At 43.2% G+C, this 26,749-nt stretch overlaps 1 protein-coding gene across 10 annotated transcripts in view; it reads right to left on the bottom strand.

The window, feature by feature from the left end:
• PPP1R9A (protein phosphatase 1 regulatory subunit 9A) overlaps window positions 1-25,299 on the bottom strand; it is a 217,348-nt gene extending 192,049 nt beyond the window's left edge. For 2 of the 10 annotated variants that reach the window (XM_060248520.1, XM_060248521.1), the window contains exons 1-2: window positions 25,232-25,299; window positions 3,306-4,975 (exon numbers count right to left, since the gene is read on the bottom strand). In XM_060248520.1, coding sequence (XP_060104503.1) covers window positions 3,306-4,751 — 1,446 coding nt within the window. In that variant the 5' untranslated portion in view covers window positions 4,752-4,975; window positions 25,232-25,299. The remainder of the gene's footprint in view (window positions 1-3,305; window positions 4,976-25,231) is intronic. The other 8 variants (XM_060248525.1, XM_060248530.1, XM_060248526.1 and 5 more) reach the window with 5 other exon arrangements.
• Between the last annotated feature and the right edge of the window lie 1,450 nt (window positions 25,300-26,749).

Genomic DNA, 26,749 nt, shown 5'->3' with positions numbered 1-26,749 from the left:
ACAGATAAAAACCAATGAAGCTATCTACACATCATTTTTGGTGTGCAATTTTGTGATTTTCAAAATCATGTAGAGTCAAATGCAGCAACAAAATAAATTCCCAATGCTTTTTTTTCATATGCCACAAGAAAAATAATCAGATAGAGAAATTGGGGCTAGCTGATATTGATTCACTAGACTAAAATCAATGACTCAGTAAGAGTGAGGTACAACATCTCTTCAATAGCTTATAATATTTAATGTCCTAGTGTTTTGCAAACATTAACTTTAAAGGACATATTGTGAAAAAGAAAAAAATAGTCAGAATACATTACTTACATTATTGTCTAGATTTAAGTACATTTTATGGTCAAATGTACAATGTTCCATTAATTTCACCTTACTGTAAGATTCACAGTTCTATAAATGAGATATGTATCATTACCTAAAGGCTCACAAAGTTAAAATTTCACTTTCACTTTTGGTTTAAATACAGTCAGGCATGTCAACCTACAAAGACTTGAAATGCCATCCTAAACAGAGTTACATCCTTCTGTGTTAACTGCGTTAATTCGCTTAGAAACTCTACTTAGGATGGCACTATTAGAGACCCATGAGAACTACCTTACACCAAAGCTATGTGTTTAGAGTTTTTACATATGATCCTGACATACAACACATTCATGCCGGCTGCTCGTATCTGATTCTCCAAAGTGAAAGGCATACATTTAAAAGAACACGAACATGATGCCAAAATATAAAGTATTTGGATTGAAAATACTGGTTGTGGAACGGTAGAATTATGGGGCTCTGATGAACACTTATACTTGGGAAGAACCCTGCAGAGCACCCACACATGCCTAAAACATTAGCCTGTACAATAAAATAAAGCACACTTTATCATTTGCAAACATTCAAATCACTTCACATGCATTATCAAGGGAAAGGGGGAGAGATCTGGGGTTTGCTCTTTTATTTTTGGTTCTAACTGAAAATGTTTTGAACCATTATTGAACCATGAGGAAATAATATAATGTTTTAATAAACAGGAAAAATCTGTGCAACAATCTTTCAGGTACATCAGCATTATTATCGTCATATTACAGACAGAAGGGGGAGGCACAGTATGTCTAGATGTGTTTAATTTTAGAAGTTGGCATTCTGCAGAAACATCTGTATCACGACTTAGTCAAATGTACATCATCTCCCACACAGGATCAAGCTCCGTGGAAATCCATCCTTCCTTTGTGGGAAGAAGCAGGCATAGTACTAATGCTGGAAACAAATAACTAGCCCACTTGTACACTCCTCTCTAAAAAAACAGATTTGTCTTTTTATAAAAAAAAACAGGACAATGGAATAAATGGAAATTTTGAAGTATGTTTTTTTTAAAGAAGACAGCCCAACTGAAGTTTGCAAGGAAAGGGTATTACAGAACACTGAATTTGTAACAGAACTGTTATCCAGTACATCTATCAAACAGGTTGCAAAGTCTTAAGAGGTGATCAAAAAAGAAAAATGCACAGCAGGTTCTGATCTGCATGAACAACCATAGGATCCAGAGGTGTTGTGTTTTTCTAACCCCAGCATGGCAGAGATGAGATTTAAATGTTGGCTCTTCCTGGTTCACAACACAGCCCTCATTCAAACCCCTACACTAGATTACTACATAATCTTCCACATGAAAGGGGACATTTAAAGGGAGGGTGTCCTTCCTGGTTCACTCTTCAGCCACTACAAAATTCAGCCTGCAATCTGATGGCATACAGAAAGCTAAATGGACTACATACCCACCAGTGCCTCTTTTTTATACAGTCAACATTGTTTCAAAGACAACTAATTTGTGATGCTCACACATGAAACTAGACCAATTAGGCCATGTACCCCTTCACTTCTATTTTGGGTCATTCTCAACTGAAGCTAATTGTACACAACTCTCATGGCTGGCTCAGGCTTTGTATTGTTCGGCTATACCCAGGTAAAACACTTAAGCCTCTAATTTCCTAGCTGAGCATCAGACTTTAGAAAATATCACTAGTCTTCACATTGCAGTATTGACAGCTGGGATACTACAGCTGTCCCATCAGCCCAAAAGAGCCAGCAATTTTCAAACAGGAAGGGTCTCCATGGAATGGAAGGGGCACAGAAAAAACCCCTGGAAGGTAGGAACAATTGTATAACTTCTTATTCACAGACGAATAAACATGCAAGGCTCAGGGTTTCTCAAAGCATGGGCTGCAATCCCAGGGAGTTTACTGGAAACCAATAATAGTGTTGCACAGTTATCCCAGACTGGAGACAGTATCAAGAAGAGAGGGGCTCTGCAGGAAACCACATAGAAGAGGGAGGGTACCAACTCTGAAAGCAGATCCAGGTGGGCAGCCTTGTTGGTTTGAAGCAGTGGAACAAAGCAGGAGTCAAATAGCACCTTTAAGACCAACAAAGTTTTATTCAGAATGTAAGCTTTCGTGTGCATGCACACTTCTTCAGAGCCCAGCCTCTGTATGTCTGAATGTTCAGGGTCTCACTGGGTAAATGAAGAAATGGAAAGAGAAGTTTCCCTCACTTCATTCTCTTCAACTTAAGAGTTCTATGGGCATTTCAGTTCTTCTCTACTATGGGCCCTCATGTGCCAGCCTACAGTCAAGGATCCTCATTTTGCCAGAAAAGGAACACTGTGCCCAAGAGTCCTGCTGCCATTCTGAACAGCACAGCTTGGTGCAGCCTGTCAACCTCTACCATTCCTCTGCTACCTTGCAAGTGGCCTTGGTTAACTAGATTACAATACCATCAGCAGCTGCTTCAAATTTTGCTTTCTTCAACTCTCCGCTCTATCCAAACCATCTCGCCCTTACTCTATATCTCTGTTCCAGTCTTTCACATGGTTTTATTAGAAGCTTAGCCCCCAAGATAGCCCAGGTTTCTATCTTGCCAATTCAGCCACCTGCATTCCTATGAATCACCTGAGCAATGGCAAGAAGCCAGCCGCCCACTCTCCTTCATGGGAAATAAAACCCAAATAGCAAGAAATGTTATACAGTCACAAACTGGGATAGAGCAGAATTTCGATCCTCAACAGACAGCAAAGAAGTCATCTAAGCTTAGAACCTTGACTCAATCACCAGTTTCCAATGAGAATGAAATATGTATTGTAAAAGTCTGAAAATTATTCAGTATCACAAGCAAGTCACCAAAAAATCTCCATGTCACAGTAAAACATTTTAGAAACCTAAATATCACACACAGGGTGGGAGCATGCATGTCCATATACACACACACAAAGCGCGCATATTCATATGTGCACACACAAAACAAACCAAACTTACCTTAATTGGAGCAGTACTAAACTTGATTTTTCTAGTTGCCGGGATTTCATCCTCTCCTGGCAATCCAGTAATTTCAGAATATTCCATGTCAGGTTCATAATAATTGTTTTCATCGCTGTCTTCTTGATCATCTTGTTCTGTTCCTGTCTCTCCCCAGTCAGAATTATACCTTGATCGTACCCTGTAGACATTGTAATCAGAGTGCATGTACACATGAGAACTCTGAAAGTTATTCAAGTCTTCCTGTACTTCCTTACCATTGGCATCTTCACAGTGGGAGCCAACAGAATGTGAAGTTTCAGTGACTGTAACATCATCACTGGCTGCTAAGTTTCCTGATATTTCTGCAGTCTCAACTCCGTCTGAGATCTTTTTTTGTTGCAAAGGCAATACTTCAGGTGCTGTTTCTGCTTGATTCTTGGTAGGGTGCTCATCAAAACTCTGATTATCAATTCCATCCACTGACTCTTGTCCAGTTGCTATGCCAGTATCAGTGGAATCATGACAGTTATCCTTATTTTGTATTCCACTTGTTTTTGAAAGAGGCAAAGTGCTTTTAGAAGATTTTTCATTAACGGATGGTGACCTACTGATTGGCTGGGAATTTTCAACTGATACTGAAGTGGTATTTTGTTTGGCTGCCAAAGGCCAAGTGCTGGATTCTTTAATAGGGCTAAAACCATCAAGGTTTGAAACACTGGAAGACAGATTTGTGTCCACATTAGACAAGTTTAGTGGATAGTGACCAGTTACAGAATACCCTTCATTGTTTTCTGTCTTCTCTAAAACAATCACACTCTGCGAGTCAGTATTTTCAAACACTGCACTAAGTTGACTCACTGTTGGAGAGACAGCCTCAGTCCTTGAACTAAGACTATCCAGTGAGTCTGTACTGCCTCGGTTAGACTTAGAGCTGCACCACTCATCTTGAAGTTCAGCATTAGAAACCAGTACCTCTTTCTTAGGAGAATAGCGATTGGAATGCCCTGTGTCATGAATATTTCTTTCAAACAACTTCCGTGTTTCAGTAAACTTAGAATAAGAAGGGCCATCATGCATGGCATCAAATCTACTAATTCTTTCTGAAACAGATGACTCTAGCTTTACAACTGATCCATCTCCTTTCTCCACAAACTCTTTAGGCCTACTCCTTCTCTGAGGCGACAGAGGGCCACCTTTACCTCTGGCCTTTGCTGTGCCACCGACATCATTGGGTTCCATACCCATTTGCATAAATAAGTTTTTAATCCTGTTGACATTAGAGCCATATTTCCTCCCCCTGCTTTGCTGAGAGGCCTCTCCTTCTTCTTTTGTCTTTTGTTCGCCATCTGACTTAGGTTTGTCAAAGGTACTTTTCAGTGCTTGAAACTCAGTCCTATAAGCATTCCTATGAGGAGAGGCACTTCGGAGGTTTGATCTTTCCCCTGAACACTCAGTTTTCATCATGTTTATTTTTGGAACGTTAAACCAACATACATAGCGGCTGGTTGTACCCACTCAATGCTGGATGAGACTGTGAGGAGTTGCTTTAAAGAACACCAGATTTTGCCAAGGACATACTTGAAGACAGCAAAACAATCCTCCAGATATGAAAATATATTTACTGGATCATCCGGGCACAAAAGCAAATGGGAAACCTGACGACCTTCAAAAGAAAATGTTGGCATAACCTGCAATACAAAGGAGGAGGAGGATTCACATAACAACTTCAAACATTCTTCCTATTTTTTCCTGCAATTTTAACATTCTGTTACAAAATATGATCAAAAGGGGTTCCATCTCCGAAACTAAGCCTGCTAGTTATGGGATCTTATGCTGTGCCCCTTGGAGGGAGGGTTGAAATACAAAATATGTAACTGGGTTACTTCTAGCTTTAAATGATAAAAATACAAAATGTTAACCCAAGGTTATCCATACTTAATGTAAGTAAGAACCAACAGGTTCTTAGCCCCCTCCTCTGAAATCTATTTTGAATACCAATATTCAGACCTAGACCATGTAAAGAATGAAGTGGGCATCAATGAATCATTATACCCTGTTCCCACATGTACATGATTAAGGGGCATAGCTTCTGGGTAGGTCTGACTCCCCCAACAGTTCTTTCTTTAGAAATTAAAGTTATGACAGGCCGTGAACAGTTTCACAAATCATAACACAGATTCAATTTACAGGACAATCCCAGTTAAGGACAGTTTGATAGCTACTGTCATTGGCATTTCTTGCAAAGGCACACTAGAAAATGGACCTTTTGCACCTTGCAAAAGTTGTTCCTGCACACAATAGCATCGCACCTTACCAACAACCATCACTAAAGTTTCCTTCAAACGGTGACTAAAGAATCAAGCACAGACCACTCTCTACCATTGAGGGCTGAAATGGAAAGATCAGTTCACAGCAGCCATAAGTGATGGGGGTGGCCAGGGAGGCTTTAAAAAGGCTTTAGACCACCACCGAAGAATTAACACACTCGCTCTAAGAAATTAAAAGGGGGGGGGGCACATGCAAAGCAATCTCCAGCTTACTACTCGCAAATAATCCTGTAAGACTTGCCTGTATATACAGCATTGACAAAAAAACAGAGAAAGGGTAGAATGAAATAGAGAATGGCAGGCAGGGTTAAAAAGGGAGGGGGAATGCAACTCAAGCCAAAATTTCAGTTTTCCAGGTTAAAATCTGCACGACAAAGGGCATTTTCTATGCATCCACATCATCCAGGTCTTTTAAAAACGGGAAAGGTGGGCTGGAAGAATCGCTTAACGTCGTTTAACTGTGGAGGAGGAGAAGGAAGCGGGTTCCGGCCTGTGTGCAAGCAGCCCTCAAGAAACACAGAAGAGCAGCACATGACTAATAATAGAGAGGCAAAATCTCTCATTAGCGCCCTTCTGTTTCCGCCTCCTCCGCGGTCCCAACTTCGCCGGCTCTCTCTCCGCCAAGCTCTGCCAAAGTAACCCATGTGGACCGCTCGGCTCGTGCCCGCCTTGACGGGACTCTCGCCTGGCGCTCCCAAGGCTAGCAGATGAGAAAGACTCGCGCCTATGGTGGCCCCTGCTCGCCCGCCTGATCGACTTCCCGAGCCCCACATTACTATGTGGTCTGTTAATGCCCCCCCACCCCCGTTGCTTTCCTGGAAGCGACTCACACACGTCCCTTGGCTCAATCTCCTCCTTCGACTCCGAACCCCCCGGGGTGGAAAGCACACAATTCAATACAAGCGGAGATGAGACCGCTGCAAAAAAGAAAGCAAGCAAGAAGAAAAAGCGCGACGGGGTCATTTGCAAAAAGGGAAGAAGAAGAGCTCTATCCCTACCCACCATCACCACGCATGCTGCTGTTACTGCTTCGGCGTTGTTCGCAAATCACAGGAAATAAGCCCACACGAGCTGGAAGGAGAAGGGGGGCGGTGGGGGGGGTCGCTGGCTAGTTAGCAATAAGTCGGAATAAAACCACCCGCTGCCCCCCTGTCTCCTCTGCCAGTGGCCCACCTACCTCCCAAGGCCGAAGGCAGGTGGTGCAAAAGAAACCCAGGGCAATCGCTCCTGAAAGCTCCGCCGCTGCTAAGCCAGGCTTGCCTTCAAGCAGGCATGGTCGCTGAAGCACCTTGCAACAGGAGCAGGCTGTAGAAGAATGCGAGCGGCAAAGAGCAGAAAAGGTGCAGGCGGAGCGCCAGAGCTTTCCCAGGAAGCCAGTACACTTTTTTTTTTGCAAGCGAAGCTGCCCAAACAAAAGCTTCTCCCGCCGCAGAATTCAATCAACGGGAGCTTTTTCGCCGAGAGGCGCTGCTCGCCCCGCCGCCTGACGCGGGAGGGAGGGTGGGAGTTGCCAAGAAGCCCGGCTGGCTTCTGCCTTCTGCTCGCAGCGGCTGCAGGAGAAGCAACAACTATTGTCGCCGTCCCATGCCCCGGCTCCCGCGGCCCGCCTGCTCCCGGCGCCGCCGCCCCCAGCCCGCCCGGCAGCGGCAGCAGCCGCCCCCGACTTCGCTACTCAACGCCATTGCAGGCAGCGGCAGACCAGACGCCGCGCGCAGGGCGGGGGGAGGGAGGGAGAGAGGAAGGAAGGAAGGTTCCCGCGCTCGGCTTCAGCGTGGCGCCCCGCTGCCCGCTCGGCCTCGAGTGGAAGCTCAGGCGAGCCCGGTGGCCCTCTGGAGGGCGCTCTCGGGAGCCCCGTCTCAGCCAGGCCGCCCCCCGCCGCTCGCGGCCAAGAGCGCCTGACAGGTGCCTCACCTCCGCGGCGAGCCGCAATGGTTTGCCCCGCTGGGAGGGAGGGAAGGTGCGAAAGCCACGCTGCCACTGCAGACCGGCAACTACAGGGAAGCCTGGCCGGAGCGGGAAAAAGCAGACGCGTCGGACTCCCACAGTCGCCGGCCTGCCTGCCTGCCTGCCTGCCTCAGACCTCCAGGTCTGCGGCGGAGTCGGCAACCCGCGTTCTTTTTGCTGTCCTTCCCAGCCAGGCGGGAAAACGATTGATTTGAGCCGCTAGAGTGTTTCCACCCCGCCTCCTATTCGAGTAGACCGGGGGCGTTTAATGCTACACAGATCACTCTTTGTCGCCCTTAGGCCCACAGTTCTCGCGTTTACTTCCATTATTGTCTTTCGGGGGTTTTTTTTACATACGGGGAGGGGTGAGCACGAATCCCCTTCAGAAAGAGCCCCTGGTCCTGAAGAACTCGTGTGAACGCACGGTCTTCGGGTTTCATTACAAGCTAGGGACTTCTGGGCACTGTGGAAGAAAGGAGGTCTACCAATGAATGTATTCCAGATGAATAGCAACAAAATAAAACCCCTGGTACCTTAAAGCTTATACTGGGTGGTTAGTCTTTAAGGAACCACGGGACTCCTGCCTTATTTTACCAATTAATGTAATTATCCTTTGGGGAGGACTAGAGGTGAGTTGTGTACTACTTTAAATCACCAGCGAATGACACAAGCTGGCTCCCCCATAACTACTACACTGCATGTTGATGTTTGTGGAAATTCAGTCTCGGATACCTCACTGAAATCCAAAAGAACTGGCAGCCACAGGCACTGTCTCTGGTTGAGTCTTCCTCAATAACTCGTGTTCATCAATGTGACAGAATGAGTTACTGAGGAAGACTCAGCATGGGTTCTGTAAGGGAAGATCTTGCCTCACTAACCTGTTACATTTCTTTGAGGGAGTGAACAAACATGTGGACAAAGGAGACCCAATAGATGTTGTTTACCTTGACTTCCAGAAAGCTTTTGATAAAGTTCTTCATGAGAGTCATGGAGAAAAAGGACAGGTCCTCTTGTGGATCAAAAACTGGCTAATAGGAAGCAGAAAGTGAGTATAAATGGGCAGTCTTCGCTGTGGAGGATGGTAAGCAGTGGGGTGCCGCAGGGCTCAGTACTGGGTCCCATGCTCTTTAACTTGTTCATAAATGATTTGGAGTTGGGAGTAAGCAGTGAAGTGGCCAAGTTTGCAGATGACACTAAATTGTTCAGGGTGGTGAGAACCAGAGAAGATTGTGAGGCACTCCAAAGGGATCTGTTGAGACTGGGTGAGTGGGCGTCAACGTGGCAGATGAGGTTCAATGTGGCCAAGTGCAAAGTAATGCAAGGGATGGAGAAAGTAGAGAAAGAAGTACTTTTCTCCCTTTCTCACAATACAAGAACTCGTGGGCATTCAATAAAATTGCTGAGCAGTCGGGTTAAAACGGATAAAAGGAAGTACTTCTTCACCCAAAGGGTGATTAACATGTGGAATTCACTGCCGCAGGAGGTGGCGGCGGCTACAAGCATAGCCAATTTCAAGAGGGGGTTAGATAAAAATATGGAGCAGAGGTCCATCAGTGGCTATTAGCCACAGTGTGTATATATATGTATAATTTTTTTGCCACTGTGTGACACAAAGTGTTGGACTGGATGGGCCATTGGCCTGATCCAACATGTCTTCTCTTATGTTCTTATTTCTCAGGATTGCAGACAGCAACCTTGTGAACAAATTCTGCACTGCATGGCAACCAGACTGATCCTTGCACCTGTTCTCAAAAGAGACAGGAAATCTGAAAAAGTGATGTCTGGCCTTAAACCACAAGGCTACATTCCTATGCAAGCTTACCTGGGAGTAATTCCCAGTATTCTCTGCGGAATAGAATCAGGCTTTACAAGATCAAGGTGGGCCTTGGTTCATTACATTCTTCATTAAAAAAAGACCAGGGGGGGGGGGGAAACCTGGACTCCAATCAAGCCATGACTCAATCAAGGGCTTGATTTGATGTCTGGTCACTGGATTCAACTGACATTTGAGAAACAAAGGATGTCTGGGCTTTGTCAATGGGGAGAAGTGACATTCAGGGCTTGGAGAACTGTAGGTTCAACCCAAAAGATATTTTGGAGTTCCAATGGGTACCTGCATTAGCATTTCAATAAACCACTGTTTAAGCAAAAAGCCTTCATAAATCTAAACATGAGTATATGTTGCAATCTATATATTAAAATCTTTTCAAAATCAAACTTGCAATACCGGAAAAAGTCAACTGTTACTTCATTCTCTTTAACCTCCACAACTGGGTAAAAAGTCTGTTTTCTGTGCATTTCACTATAATTTTTACTTTTTATTTTCCATTTCGTTGTTCATTCATTATTATGAACAGTCAATACTGCTCTGTTAGTTTGATGTATCATTAAATGAATGCCTAAACCCAGCATTACAGGTATTATACATTTTCTCCCTAAGGGCAAATAGCAGCTGTGTGTGCGTATGATTTTAAATCAGAAAATGGTGCATGGGAAAAGGTCTCACATACACGTTAGTTTTGTGGCCCCACTACTGCTGCTTTTGAAAAACCATAGAAATATAAGCACAGGTGGTGCCCTCAGATTCCACACACACTTGTGGCACTGAGTTGCATCTATTGCTGTAGCTAGACATTCAAATAGTTTGTGTCTGTCAGCAAAGCTGACAGCAATACCATAATGAGTTTAGACTGCCAAGAGGCTAAACTAGCAGACTCATTCAAGGCAGAGTGGTCACATCTGAGACACCATATTAAGGTGCATCCTCTGCCTTTGGGCCACATCAGCAGAAGAGAATGGACAGTTCTGATGGTGATGGGAGCAGAGAAATCCTTAACTAGTGGAAAGTTACACTGATGGAGGATCTATCATAGACAATGGCAGTGACACTTCAGCTAACCCTGGTTAGTACTGTACAGAAAAAGGCAATGGTAAACGACTTCTTATAATCTCATGCCTTGAAAACTCTATGATAAGACAATCCAAAACAAACAAAGATATAGTGCTGGAATACAGGACCTCCAGATCAGAAAGCACTCAGCTGCTGTGGAAGACATTCAGTTGTTGATGTGCATGGATGCAAAAGAAAAGTTCAAATCTGTTTGACATAGGGCTCTGTTGAGCAGGAACGCACAGGAGCACAGTTCTGGCTGACTTGGTGTCAGGGGTGTGGCTTAATATGCAAATGAGTTTCTGTTTGAAACACTGATGGTGTCTGTGTGTGTGGCCTAATATGCAAATGAGTTCATGCTGGGCTTTTTCTACAAAACAAGCCCTGAATAGAAACATGGAATAAGATGAATATTAATCAAGGTAAGCTTGAAATTGTAAAACAAGAACTTGAACATTTAAACATTGCAAGCCTGGGAAGAATCAGAGTTCTAATAGTGAGCCAAGACGTAGCACAAGTAATCAGGAACTGTAATACAAAGTCTGATCAAATGATATCAACCAGATTTCATTGAAAGCTTTTATTCAAGTGTCCAGGAAGAAACTGGCCATGCACCTAGACAAGATGTGCTGTTGATTATAGGTGACTGGAACAGAAAAATGAGAAACTAAATAGAATCAAACGTCAGAAAATTTGGGCTACGGAGGGTACAAGCATGAAGCAAAGCAGGAGAGCAACTCAGAATTCTGTGAAGTCAACAAGTTCTTCACTGCAAACATATCTTTCAGGCAACTGAACACAGTAGATTGTTTACGTGAACACTGGATTGCCAGTACATAAATCAAATGGATTACATAATCAGAAGCAGAAGATGGAAAATCTGTATTCTCTGCTCAGGCCAGACCAGGAGTTGATTGTGGTACAGACTATTAATGGTTAATATTGAAAATGAGAATAAAGTTGAAGAAAAACACCAGAACATAATGCCAAAATGTAACCTAAGATTACATTCCTGAAAAGTTTAAAGAGCATGCAAAGAACAGATTTGCAGATTCCAGATCAAATCAAACCTAAACTCTTCCTAGAAGCTAAAATAACCAAACTGAGACTATTGTACTTTGATCACATTAGGAAAAAACAGGACTCAGTGGAAAAGACAATGCTAGGAAAAGCTGAAGGCAGCAGGAAAAGAGGAAGAGCCAACATGAGATGGTTTGACTTAATTAAGGAAGCCATGACCCTAAGTTTGCAAGATCTGAGCAATGATAGAATGTTTTGGAGGTCAGTAATTCATAGAGTCACCGTAAATCAGAAGTGACTTGACAGCACTTAACACACATGCACGTTCAGATTACAGCAATCCCAGACCATAAGAACATAATCAGCTTGATAAACTATAAACTGTTGACTGCAAGATATAAGTAATATATATTTGTATAACTTGTCTAAATGACTAGTTGCAACAGAACGAACCCACCCTCAATTACAACTTAACCTGCACTGCATCTGAACCAATAGAGTCTTGGGTTAATGTGTTATATATGGACTTTGTCAAATTAATGAACACTTATGCTTGCTATAATTACTCAGAATTCACCACACACTTTTAATGAACTCTTGTTTGTTTCATGAGTTTGTAAATGGGAGCAACACTTACTGAATTGTATATTTCATTTCCAATGTAACAGATGAGCTCAGCAGGTATACCTTCACAGTTTGAAATGTTAAGGGGTTTTTTTTCCTTTTAAAAATATTGAGAAATGTTAAAGTTTTAATTAGGGTTTATTTCTAATTTTGGAGATTGTCTTGGTTTTAGTTAGAAATAATCAACCAGCTTGACAGCTTGGGGACGAGCATTGGAGCAGTTTTCGCTCTGCAGCTATGCCAGAGAAGAAATGCTGTTGATTATAACAAAACGATATAATTAAAAATTTATCAAAGAGGGGTGAAGTCAGGCTAATATTTGGCTGGCTACCAAGGACATTAACTGAAGGAGTGCTGTGGAGATCTTGTTTCATTCATTCATAAGCGTTTTGGTTCATTAATAAGGAAAGACCATTGTTAACAGTAAGGGAAAGGAATATTTGGATCAAATTAGAGCATATGCCTAACAGCAAAACTACAGTTCCTAAACTTACTGCTTCACATTAAAATCTTCATATACCTGAAAACCTATGATACATAATGTCTGCTATGGCCAACTTTCCTTGCCCAATAGTCCCACACAACCTGGGTGCTATTATTTATCATTATCCTTCCTTGCTCTCCCTTGAAGGCACTTTATAATGAAACCACCCCATGGCAATCAGGCATCATGTAGCTGGCAGAGGGCAGTTCAATGCCAAGTGAGCCGTGGGAGAGACCAGAAAGAGGTTACTGTTTAACTAGAGGGTTCTGAACTATGTAGGAAAATCTTGGGCTTTTTTAGATTGTCCAGCCCATATGTACAATGACTCAGCTGCTGGAGCTGAGAGTTAGGCTAAAGACAAGCAAGCAGAAGTCCAATTTGATACTTGCCCTTGAGAAGAGGACAGTTTAACATTTATTATTTAAAGCATTTTATGCTGCCTGTCCACCCATTCAGGATCCACAAGGTGGCAAAAATAAAAATAAAAACATTAAAAGCAATTAAACATGCAGTTAAAATGATAACATAATTCAATTAAAACACATAAACAGCACTAGGAGGGCCGGTAACCATTATTGGGGGTATGCCAGATGAAAGAAAAATGTCTTTGCCTACTGGTGAAACACACAGATAGGGGAAGATAGGCAAATCTTCCTGGGGAAGGAGTTCCAAAGGTTTAGTACCATGACCAAAAAGGCCTTTTCTCAGGTTGCCACCTGTCTAGCTTCAGATGGCAAGGGCAACCTAAGTAGGGCCTCCAAGAAAGACCATAGTGTATGGGTAGGTTCATATGGATGGTGACTGTCCTTAAGGTATGTTGGTTCCAGGCCATATAGGGATTTAAAAGTCAATACCAGCACCTTGAATTGGAAGCCACTGTGGATGGAACAAGACTGGAGTTATATGGTCCCTACAACTCACTTCAATCAGTACTCCAGCTGCAGCACTCTATACCAACTGTAGCTTCTGGCTGGTCTTCAAGGACAGCCCCACGTAGAGCACATTGTAGTAATCTAATCTAGATGTTACTGGGGCATGCATCACAGTGGCAAGATCCATTTAAGGGTGAGGGTGATTGGTCTAGGAGAAGGTTCTGTTCTTTGATCTGGTTCTCCCCACACCATACCACCCTTGATCTGAAATCTGTTCCAGCCATTCTGCTCAGTCATGGTGTTTTCTAACTGTAGCAGAAGTTGTACATTGTGTCTCTGAAGCTGGTTCTATCTAGATGTGTATCTGCATAGAAGTAAGGAGATTCCTGAACCTAATTATGCTTTGTTCCATGTAATCAAATCAGAAAACTTTCTACATTTCTACCCCAAAGCCTGTGGTTGAAAGAACCTTAACAAATAAACTATTATAAGAATTACATTTAATGCTAACAATAATCAAAAAAATCAAAAGGGAACAAAGGGCCATCTAGTGTAGCACTCTGCCCAATGGTAAGGCCAGTCATTTACATCTCTTCTATAGTGCAGTTGTCACAATCTGGCTCATACTGTGCAGAGAGAGGGACTCCACAGAAAGCTGTCTGCAAAATAAATAACTCTGGACTACACAGGCACAGAAGCTATTAAGCCACATGTTACAGTGGAAGACAAATCATTCTAATGCAATTGAGTAATTATTTAGTTAAGCCCCACATTGGTGGACGTTGCATTTTGCAACTAAGTAAAATTGGTCTTTAAATAAAATCAGTATATGTGGATCAGGTAGTAACACACTGTCTAAGCCTTAAGTCAGTATTGTTTAAAAATAATTTTAATGAGAATGTGAAACTTGTGTTAGCGGGGATGGAATGCATATTCAGTTTTCTTTCCAAGCATTCTTGTAACATTTGTGTGATACAAAAAGCAAGAGAAAGAGAATCAAATGTACTTCTTAGTATTGTTTGGGTGTTTGTTTGTTTTACTTACTACCTTTAGAGAACCATTCATACATCGGCACATAGATGTAGCTTAAATAGGACATGGTATACCCTGGCACTATCAAAGCTTATAGCATGTACCACCAGTTATGAACACATACACATGAACACATAAAGGTGCCATATATTCAGCCAGACCAATGATCCCTCAGACATCAAAGTCAGTACTGTCTACTCTAACTGTCTAAGAGCTCAGGTACATATCTGACTGTATAATTTAAGTAACTGAGTTATGGCTTGATATTTTACTCTATTCTTTGTGGTTTGCCTGTCTGTCCTTTTCTTGCCCTTCTGCAACATGCAGTGATCATGGGTTGTGCTTAATTAGGATTCACTTGAAACAGCATTACTGTTTCCTCTTTGTCATTTTGACCTCAGCTTGCTTTTCTCATCACTCCTTCCCATATGGCAGTGGTTTTCAAACTGTGTTCCAGATAGCTAAAGAGTTCCCTAGAAGCTTGTTAGGTTTTCCAAATTCAGATGTAGTGGAAAAGATTCCCACATATCTAACTTGCCCACTATTACTGCTATACAGCAGAGCTTCAAGGAAGTGTTGGGGGTGTTCAAGCAACCCTGTATAGACCTGGGTATTTCCTAATGGCTGCAGTCAAGCTAGGCTAGTTTAAACAAGCCTATATAACTGAACATAACTAGCAGTCCTTAAGAGAGCATGTTTGCAAACCTGAAGATATAAAGACAGTTATTTTCAGCTGTACCCCAGTCTGAATGCTACAAATAAAGGGGGGGGGGAGAGATCACTCTTCTACTGGAAAACATCAATCTCAACCATCCTTGGAAGCTTTTAGGAAGTACTGTAATTTTGTTCACCAGTGAACTGGAATATAGGTTGGCAAGGATTTGATTGCATTTTATTAGAATTTATTATGCTATATTAGATTTGGGAGGATCTGTTGTTGTTGTTGGATATTTTAATTATTATTATCTTGAGCCTTGGGGAAAGGTGGGATAAAACTATTATACTATTAATAACAAAATAAAACCAGAACCTTCCACATTTAAGCAGAAGATACATGTTATGGCAGTGCATGGTGCTTATAAATGCTTTCCAGAAAAGTAAAAATTGTGATTCAAACATCTAAGAGCTCTTTTAGCACACACAGCATCTAAGGGGTTTTCTGTGTATACCACCCTAAACGTTAAGTAAACGCCTTCCCTTCTTGACTGCTAATGCTTCAGCAGTGTCACTGACCCTGTAGTCTGCCTTCTGTTTTTAATTATGATCATTTTTCACTGTGCTCCACAGCACGTCTGCAGAGCTGTCAGGTCTCAGCTATGTGCCCCAGGAGAGATCTGAACAGTGCAGGAGGGAAGTTGTATCTCCTGTGTTTCCTTTTCCCTTTACAAATCTACGGTTTTCTTTTCTTGATAACTCTTCCATTCTGTCGCCATGGCTGCCAGGCTCTCTTTCAGTCAACCAAGTAACTTAAGAGGCAGCAGAGCAGCCTATCAGCTGAAGTGCATTTACTGTCACATTACAGAAGACTCCTTTGCAAAGCTCTTGAGCATATATAGAGTTCAGGATGGGTCAGTACCACGTTAGTCTCGTATGCAAACTGGTGATAGAACTGAAATCCATTCCATTGGTCTAAGAATCTGCAAGCTTTTGAGTTACACAGAACTGTTCAATGGACAGAATGGAAAGGTAGCTAATTCTTATCTGTTCTGAGGGCAAGGACAATTAATAATGCAAATACTTTTATCTACTGCAAGTAGATAGTGAAATAGCCACAATACCTGCACTCTTTGAATAGCTCATCTGACGAAGAGCTGTGTTTCTCAAAAGCTTATGCTACAATGAAAAATTAATTAATATGGCTACCTAAGACAGCATAATCATTCTTCAAAAGGCTTTATATGTCTGTCAAGATTTATGAATAAACTTCATTCTGCTGAAGGAAGACAGGAGAGGAGTATTGGGAATGTCTCATTGCCGGGCCAATGAAATGTGGACTGAGCCTTGCCTGTTGCTGAAGTCTGGGCTCCCACATGATATCAGGAGGTTCCCCAGCAGGTAAAGAACTTCAGGAGCCCTCCCACTGTAGCCTCCCCCACAAGCACCAAGAATACAGAGCATCACTGCCCCATCTATACCTTGTGTGGCTAATAATTTACAGTGTTAGGCAATTACTATTCCTGTATACTGTAGACACAGGCACTTCTCCTCTCTGTTTCTGCTTGCTCTCATCCTCTGCAGCACTGTGAAACAGCAGGCTAGGTTTGCAATGTTCTGATTGTTCAGAAATGGAGGTCAATAATAGGAATAGAAATAATGGGACAAGAGACTATTTGGACATTTTGCCCTTCAACCGCACAAGAGTGTAATAGGGCACTCTTTGTTACACTGTGAATTAAGGCTTTAAATTTTCAGAACATTATTCCAGACTGCACAACCGATTTAGCACTTCTGCAACACCCCCTTGAAAATATAGAAGGACTATACTTCCGGCATCTGAGAAGCAGCCTTTATTTCAATTTACTCTCCACCCCTGGAATCTCCAAGGAAAGGGTATCTTTGCTCCTCAAATCCCCACACATGGATTTCTATTAGAAAAGAGAATGTTCTTAGGACTGAAATTTAACAGGATGATCTTGAATAGAATTAGAAGAGTATAACTCCCTTTAGGGTTGTGCTCTTCTAGCCAGTCTTATTTTCTCTGTACCTGACAATTATCATGAGCCAAATCTGATCCATAAAACATAAGCATTATAATATGGTGGATTCCCCACCCACATCCAGACTATTCTATAGATTCCTATAGTCTGAATTCATCTATCAAGGTTGCCAGGCCCCTAGTGAGGGCAAGGGATTCCCCATCCCTAGGTCCCATTTCCCACCACTGCTCAGAGAAGGAACTGGAAAAAAAAATTAAAAGTGGCCACTGGGTGACTAGCATGATGGCACTTCTAGGGGAAACCCACTGAAAACTCTATATTTTCTCTTCAGAGTTTCTGATGATTCCTACAGTGGCATGATTTCACTTAATAGGTTTTCATAGAAGGCACCCCATCACTGCGCCCCCTGCCCCCTCCCCCCAACTCCTGGTCTTCTGCTGGTTGCTGGGCAGTGTCAGACAATCCTATATTATACCTATGCAGAATTTGCAGACATTTCTCTACATATTTCTATAAAAGCTCTTCTGAAGCTGATAAATGGAATGGTAATTATAATAATTCTGATAAGGACCCTGTAGACTTGCATTTGAAAACAGATGTCGATTTCAAGTACATACAGGAATTCTGAGTACTCTAAAGTGTGGCGAAGAAGTAAAGGCAAAAATCACAGTAAAAACAGAAGTGCTTTCACTGTGGCATTTGAGTACATCCATATTGCAGGATTAATCTATAATAGATTGATCATTAAGAAATGATGAGTACCCATCCATCTCAAGGGTGATACCTCTCCCAGTGTATCAAGAGAAGAAGAGATTAGATTTATACCAGGCGTGGCCAAACTGTGGTTTGGGAGTCACATGTTGCTCTCTCACACATATTGTGTGGCTCTTGAAGCCCCCCTGCCCCATCATCTGGCTTGGAGAAGACATTTGTCTTTTTAAATTACTTCTCCAAGCCAAGCCAGCTGGCAGCTTGGACAACACATTTGAAATTAAAGTTGCTTTCTTTTCACATCTCTCTCCCCTAAAATCTATTTTCCTTCCTTCCTTACATCTGACATTCATTTCTTGTGGCTCTTAAACATCTGACAATTACTCCATGTGCCCTTGCGTTAAGCATGTTTGGTCACCCCTGATTTATACCCTGCCCTTCACTCGGAGATTCAGAGTGGCTTACATACTCTTTTCGCTTCCTCTCCCCACAACAGGCACCCTGTGAGGTAAGTGAGGATGAGAGAGCTCTTTCAAGAACTGCTGTTGAGAGAGTAGCTCTTTCAAGAACTGTGACTAACCCAAGGTCACTCCAGCAGTTGCATGTGGAGCAGAGGGGAAACAAACCTGGTTCTCCCAGATTAGAGTCCGCACACTTAACCACTACACCAAACTGGCTCTCAAAGAGAAAGAGAGAGAGACTGACATGGAACAAACTATCCTATTTTCGAGGCCTGTACACCAGAAAACTCTTGAATTATCTCTAGGGTTGCCAATTCTGTTAAATTCATGGAGATTTGGAAGTGGAACTTGCGGAGGGAGGGTTTGGAGAGGGGTGGGGAAGAGAGAAACCCCAGTAGGTGGTAATTCCATACAGTCCACTCCTTAAAGCAAACATTTTCTCCAGTGGAACTGATCTCTGTGGTCTGGAGATCAGTTGTAACTCATGGAAATCTCCAGGCCCACCTGGAGTATGCCAACCCTAAGGAGGAAAAAGTTTGGCTAGTACAAGTATCGCATCACTGAAATTATGCCTTTAATTCATTCAAACCATATCACCTTTAAGACCTGCATGAAGCAGGAGAGTTTCTAATTGTCACTGCACAGCTGCTAAAGGGAGAGTTGCCCTGTCAGAAAAAACAATTCTTCTTGACAAAGAAAACCAGCTGTACTTTAGTGCTATTTAGTTAATGATAATACACTTTACATAAATCATCTTAGACATTTCCAGGTGACAGAAAAAACCTGAACATTTCTTTAACAGGAGACAGAATTTTGCATAATAATTGTAAACTTAATGGAAGATAGAAGCCAGGGTATCCAGGTGGTGGTTCTCAACAGTATTCCAACTATAAATAGCCATTAAACCTGTCTTGGACATAACATTGCAAATAAACCAGTCCTTGAATTCTTTTCTCTTGTGCAGGGCCAGTCATAGGGCTGCCAAGCTCCCAGGCGGGGTGGAGGTTCTCCCACTCTTGCGGTCCCCAACCTGCTGGCTCACAGTGGGTCAGAAGGGAGATCCCCTCCCAATGTTGCTGGCTTGATGACATCACTTGCAAGTGAGCGCCAGCTGCTCTAGGAGCTTCCAGGAAAACTCTGTGGTTTTCCTGGAGGCGCTAGTAATTTGGGAGTTTCTCTCCCAAACTTGCGAGTGATATCATCATGCTGAGTGCATAGCTGTGGGGGACTTAGCAACCCTAGCCAGTCAGGAGCTGCTTGCTGCTGGGCCCAGTTTTGCCACCACTGCTGGAAGATGCCTGAACCATATGGTACCTGGTTTGAAGCAGCTTTCTTCTCTGCCATCACCACCTCCATGCCCTGGGCTCCTGAGGTGGGCCTAGCCACTGTACATGGCTTGCTGAGGCTGTCTCCTCCACTGACTGCCTCAGCTGGCTGCTCCTTCTCAACAACCAGCCTCCTCCTCCACTAGCTTACTAGGTGAGTTCCCAATGGGAGGTCTGGGGTTCAACCTCAGGCAAAGGAGGGTGGGTGGGTGAGGTTCCAGGCTCTTCTGGATCACCAGGTGATTGATAAGAGCTTCCCCTGTTGAAGCGACACCTGACCCTGGACAGGATGCTCCCCATTTCCTGCCTTTCTTGTGCAGTCCCTTTAAACTTTAAAGGGACTGAACAAGAAAGCGCAAAACAGCTGAGTGCTGGGGAGTGCTCCCAGCCACTCAGCTATTTTTGTGGCTTTCTGCTTTGGCCAAGAACCAGCATGAACCTCACAAACTGCCTTAAAGGTTCATGGACTTCCATGATCATGGACCCATCACACTCCAGTTCCTGAACCACAAACATAAATTTTGCTTTGTGGTTCATTTCTTGCCCATTCCTGATCAACCATATCAAAGGCTGCTGAGAGGTCCAATCAGATCAACAGGAAAGATGCTCCGCTCTCCACCAGTGCCCCATTGCGCAGAGTGGTAAAGCAGCAGTACTGCAGTACTGCTCTCTGTTCACAACCTGAGTTCGATTCCAGCAGAAGCTGGATTCAGGTAGCCGGCCCAAGGTTGACTCAGCCTTCCATCCTTCCAAGGTCGGTAAAATGAGTACCCAGCTTGCTGGGGGGAAAGTGTAAAAGACTGGGGAAGGCAATGGCAAACCACTCTGTAAAAAGTCTGCCGTGAAAACGTTGTGAAAGCAACATCACCCCAGAGTCACAAATGACTGGTGCTTGCACAGGGGACCTTTCCTTTTCCTTTTCCTGTCCACCAGTGCAACCAGGGCTTTTTGGGTAGCAGGAACTCCTTTGCATATTAGGCCACATACCCCTGATGTAGCCAATCTTCCTGGAGCTTACAGCAGGCCCTGTACGCTTCAGGAGAATTGGCTATATCAGGGATGTGTGGCCTAATATGCAAAGGAGTTCCTGCTACAAAAAAGCCGAGTGGAACTAAAGCCATCTTGGTGCCATACCCAGGCCTGAAACCAGATTGACATGGGTCACGGTAGGGTTGCCAATCCCCAGGTGGGGGCAGGGGATCCCCCGGTTTGGAGGCCCTCCCCCTGCTTCAGGGTCATCAGAAAGCAGGGGGAGGGGAGGGAAATGTCTGCTGGGAACTCCGTTATTCCCTATGGAGATTTATTCCCATAGAAAATCATAGAGAATTGATCTGCAGGTATCTGGGGCTCGGAGGTGGGCTGTTTTTGGGGGGAGAGGCACCAAATTTTCAGTATAGCATCTAGCGCCTGTCCCCAAAATAACCCCCAAGTTTCAAAAGGATTGGACCAGGGGGTCCAATTCTATGAGCCCCAAAAGAAGGTGCCCCTATCCTTCATTATTTCCTATGGAAGGAAGGAATTGAAAAGGTGTGTCGTCCCTTTAAATGTGATGGCCAGAACTCCCTTTGGAGTTCAATTATGCTTGTCACAGCCTTGATCTTGGCTCCACCCCTAATGTCTCCTGGCTCCACCCCCAAAGTCTCCTGGCTCCACCCCCAAAGTCCCCAGATATTTCTTTAATTGGACTTGGCAACCCTAGGTCAGGGGCAGATGTGTCATTCAGAAAACCTGGAATTTCTCTGCCACCATGTGTTCCAGTACCTTCCATAGAAAAGGTAAATTGGAGACTGGCCTGTAATTGCCCTTCTCACCCCTAGCCAAAACAGAGCAGAGATTTAATAACTGCCTCCTACAAAGTCCTAGGGAAAACTATCCTCAGTCAGGGAAGATGATTTTCACTAATGGCTTCAATATCTTTTCCCAGCAAGATTTTAAAAGCTATGGTGAACATCAGTCCAAAGCACACATGGTGGCCCCTAACACTTCCAAAGATAGGGTTGCAAGGACAACCAGGCAAGCAGCCCGAGATTGTGTGGGAGTGCGGGGGAGCATGAAGGGAAGCTGTTAATGATGGAAGACCAGGAAGTGACATCATACCTCTCTGGAATTCATAGGATTCATACCTCTGTGATTCATAGACAAACGTCGTTTAACCTGAAAATGATTATTAATTGGCCTGGTGGCCATTCTTTTTTATTTCTCTCTTGTTGCCACTCCAAGCAGTAATGGGAGCTGGGATAAGGGAATCCCCTGCCCCCCTTAGGGGGATGGCAACCCTGTTCTGAGAGGACATCACTTTTGGAAGATGTCTCGCTGACGGAATTAGGCTTGATGCCTCCCTATTTTAAGGCGTGATAAAGGCGTGACTATGTCCATGAGATCGCAAAGAGTTGGACTGTGCGACTGAACAACAACAAAATGTAGAAACCCTACATTTATATGATACACTGTAATGACAAAAAGTAACTCAAATTTAACACAAGGACATAACGTATTGTTTTCTTATGGCCTCAGGGGTCATTTCATTGCAGGAGCTCCTTTGCGTATTAGGCCACACACCCCTGATGTAGCCAATCCTCTAAGAGCTTACAAAAAAGAGCCTTGTAAGCTCTTGGAGGATTGGCTACATCAGGGGTGGGTGGCCTAATATGCAAAGGAGCTTCTGCTGCGAAATGACCCCTGGGTCTCACAAAGTCCCTTGTTTTGAAAGCATTCTGATGAAAACTTTGATCCACCTGAGCTTTTCTGTAGGTGAAAGGATTCCTGCCAATGGATTTTGACTTTTGTTGTTTGTTTTTCCTTCCTCTGGTAGCCCAATGTAGGATAGGAGACATTTGGGTCCCAATTTCAGGGGGCATTTAGGGATGCAGCAGGAATGGGGAGGGGAGGAAGTCATGCCCTACTGGTGGAAGTCCTTCCACGCATTTAAAAGTCTAGTAGATCTAGGCAGAATTGACCTCCATTAAAGTAGAGTATTACAATCCAATGGTATGCTCAGGAGACAAGTTCCTGTGACACTGTAGTGCATGGTAAGCAACACAGAAAGAGTTCCAGGGAAATGACCTCTTCTGCTGGAACCACTTTCTCTGTTCACTGTAAGAAGCAAGCTGTGCAGAATGCAGATATCAAACTCCATGGCCCTTCTCCATTCTATGGACTGACTGGGTGCGATCAACATGTACTATAAAATATTGGATTTGCTGCAATAGCACATCTGATTTCCCAAATTAGCATTTCCAGGATGTGCCTCATGTGTGCAAATGTTGCAGATAATTTTGTTCTGTTCCTCCCTGAGCTTGCAAAAAAAAAGGGGGAAGTTGATGCAGTTGATATGCTTTGGATGCTTTAAAAATACTTTGCTTGACAGCTTTGGAACTGTACTTAAATTAGATAGCTAGTTGAATATAGTAGCAGCTAAGCCTCTATGTACATTGAAAGAGATGGTGCACCTTTATAATGGGTAGCTTTTAAGAGCAATTTAGATCCAAGTAAAAGAGACTGGGAAGGCAGATAATGTGATATACAGCATATTTCAAACAAAAATCATGAGCTAGCTGCTTTAGAGTAAACCCATACTGTGTGGCAAACTGCAGAACATTGACCATCTCTCTCTCTGCAGAGTAGAAAGACGAATGCCTGCATTCTTTCGTGAGAAAAGGGGCTATAGTTGTGTACTGCCATATACATGCTGGACTATGCTGTTATAATGCAATCCTAAATGTAGTTATGCTCTTCTAATAGAAGTGCCAACCTCCACGTGGTGGCTGGAGATCTCTTTGGGATTAGAAGTGATCTCCAGGTAACAGAGATCAGTTCACCTGGAGAAAAGGGCCACTTTGCAAGGAGGACTCTGGCACTATACCCCATTGAAATCTCTCCAAAACCTGCCCTCCTCAGACTCCACTTCTCAAACATCCAGGTATTTCCCAGAGCAGGCAACTCAACCTTCTCAAACTATTGACTTCAATGGATTTAGAATGATGCAACTGCTTACTGCAAAAGAAGAAGAGATTGGATTTATACCCTGCCCTTTACTACCTGAAGGAGTCTTAGAGTGACTTACAATCTACTTTCTCTTTCCCTCTCCACAACAGACACTCTGTGAGTAGATGGGGCTGAGTGAGTTCTGACAGAAACTGCTCTTGAGAGGAACAGCTCTATGAGAACTTGTGACTGACTCAAGGTCACATCAGCAGGTGCATGTGGAGGTCGGAGTGGGAATCAAACCTGGTTCTCTCAGATAAGAGTCTGTGCACATAACCACTACACCAAACTGGCTCTCTGTAATTACAGAGCCAGTGTATGGTAGTAGTTAAGAAAGGTGGAGAACTGGGTTTGATTCCCCACTATTCCACATGCAACCAGCTGGATGATCTTGGGTCAGTCATAATTCTCTCAGAGCTCTCTTGGCCTCACCTACCTCACAGGCAATGTTCCCTCTAAGTTGCAGAATCTTGTGAGCAAAAATTCTACTTTGTGAGCTACTGGTATTAAAAAGTTGTGAGCTACTGCATAAATTATTGTGCTCCGGGGTCATTCTTCCTGAGCTAAGACAAAAATGTGTGAGCTGGAGACTAAAAATCTGTGAGCTAGCTCACTTAGAGGGAACACTGAAGGGGGTTTGTTGTGGGGAGAGGAAGGGAAGACAATTGTAAGCCACTCTGAGACTCCTTCAGGTAGTGAAAAGTGAGGTATAAAAACCAACTCTTCTCCTCCTCCTCTTCCTTCTCCTCCTCCTCACAGCTACATACCAGTAAATCTCTTCACAGCTAGACACTAGTAAAGCTAGACACTTAAAAGGTGATGACTCTGTTTAGGATGGCCCATACTAGCTCAATCTCATCAGATCTCAGAAGATAAACAGCATCTACTCTAGGAAGAAGAGCGTCACTATGCAGAGGCTGGCAAGAACAAGCCACCTCTATTTGTCTCTTATTTTGAAAACCCTGTGGGGTCACCATAAGTCTGTTGTGCCTTGATAGCAGTTTGCAACACCATTACAGTGCAATCCTAAAAACACTTTTCTGGAAGTAAATGCCGCTGTGTACATTTCAGTTGTTTCTGAGTAGTTATTTAAGTAGTTTGCCTTTTGTCAAACTTACTGAAAGCTCAGATGTTTCTTGGTTTTAGTTATGTTTCTAATCTATGAGAAGAGAATGGAGTCAATAATATCTGAACATATTAAGAATTTCTACAAAGCCGTGCTAGAACACTGCTTTTTGGCGGTTTCAGTTTGAGCGGCTTTTGCGCCGGGAGCTTCCGGCTTTTCTGGCTGCTCCGCAGCGTTTAGTGCGAAATCCGCGCAGATCCTGCGTGGTGAAGAGGGGGGTCGCGCCGGCGGAAGGTGAGTGCGAAAACGACCTAAATGCTAGTCTAGATTGGCCTCAATTGCAGAAAACCAGCATATTTAGCCACATATTTAGCCACCTGTGGATTTGACCCTTTGTTTGTATGTTTTATTTGTACATGAAAGCTTATCCTAGGTAACGGCAAAACCTCCCACTGATGAAAACTGCAAACACTCTCATGCCAGTCCCTACTGTCTTTCTTGTCTATAGATTTTAGCACATTTGCTCCATCAGTTTGTTCAGACTCACCAGTGCTTCTTTCTCCTGCTTGTGCCTTCTCTCTGGCCAACTGCTCCGCTAACTGCCCTGGAACTTTCTGACACAAGGTTCTTTTTCCTTCTGTAAAAGAGGAGAATCAGTTTCAGTGGTCTAAATTGATCCATAGGAGGAATGAAAAGGTTACCCACCTTGATTTCCTGAAATTTTGCAGGTAAACATAACAGCTTCAGAATAGAGAAGAAACCTCACCCATCTCACTGCAATGCTGAGGTCTTACCACTCAGACCTTTCCTTTAATGATCCAGAACTTCTCTAGACTTCATACGTCTGCGGTTACAAAGAGGTCTGCTGAACTGTGGCAAAGATGTAATAAATCCTTCAAGATGAGAGCTTCTTTTCATTGCCGTGGTATGATCTCACCTCTGTAAAGTACTAACTGCAAGATGTGGAATTATATAGTATATCCTGATCTCATCAGATCTTGGAAGTTAAGCAGGGCTAGTACTTCAATGGGGGACCGCCCACCAAGACAGACTTTGCAGAGAAAGGCAATGGCAAACCACCTCTGATGAATCACTTGCCTTGACTTGATGGCACTTCACACACACACCAAGTAGTAACTCTAGGAATACATGTGTAAAGTTTTAAGAGTAAGTTCTTCACATATGGCATGTGTAATAACTATGCTTATTGCAAGAGTACATTGATCCTATGAAAAAAGAGGACACAATGATGAGTAGTACATCTGAATGCAGAATGCTGAATGATTTAAATGGGTAATATTATGTGTTAAAATAATTCAGGCTGAATCTTGTCAAGAAATGCCATTTTTTTTAATTACAAAGAAAAATTACTGACTTCTTATGTCGTGGTTACCAGACCTTAATATTTTTAATTTTCTCTTGACATACACCCAGGGTTTTGTTTTGTTTTTTTTATAGCAGGAAGTCCTTTGCATATTAAACCACACACCCCTGATGTAGCCAATCCTTCTGGAGCTTACAGGGCTCTTAGTACAGGGCCTTCTGTATGTACTGTATGGTATGGTACTGTAGGGTATACTGTATGATACACCACATTTCCCACAATACACGTATTGATACTGAAGATATAGCAATGCTTTCTGTTTTTCAGACTCTATCAAACATATTAGCAGGCAGCTCACTTAGACTATGTTTGTTGGAAAGACAGCAAAAAAACAAAACAAAACCCAACTTTAAATTTCATATCTTGCTAGAATGGATTCTCTTTAGTACTATGCAGATTTTTGATGTGTTTGACAAACATCACTCATGGTCATTAATATTGACAATCTGATTTCTTATAATATGAATTAAGATGGTCCTGGTGATCCTTGCATTTACAGTTAAGTCTTTACCAGCTTTCTTCTTCACATATACATGTAAGCAAGTCATTTAACTGTTCAATCTACTTGTAAAGTCAAGTTTTCTGATGATCTTAATCCCAAGAAGTTGGAAGTGCTACTAGTGCAGTCAGGGCCGGCTCACCCGCTAGGCGAACTAGGCGGTTGCCTCGGGCAGCGAGAGG

Source organism: Heteronotia binoei, chromosome 10 (genome assembly GCF_032191835.1).
Source record: "Heteronotia binoei isolate CCM8104 ecotype False Entrance Well chromosome 10, APGP_CSIRO_Hbin_v1, whole genome shotgun sequence".
NCBI lineage: Eukaryota > Metazoa > Chordata > Lepidosauria > Squamata > Gekkonidae > Heteronotia > Heteronotia binoei.
Note: the sequence above shows the minus strand (reverse complement) of the source record. Positions and strands in the feature narration are given on the sequence as shown.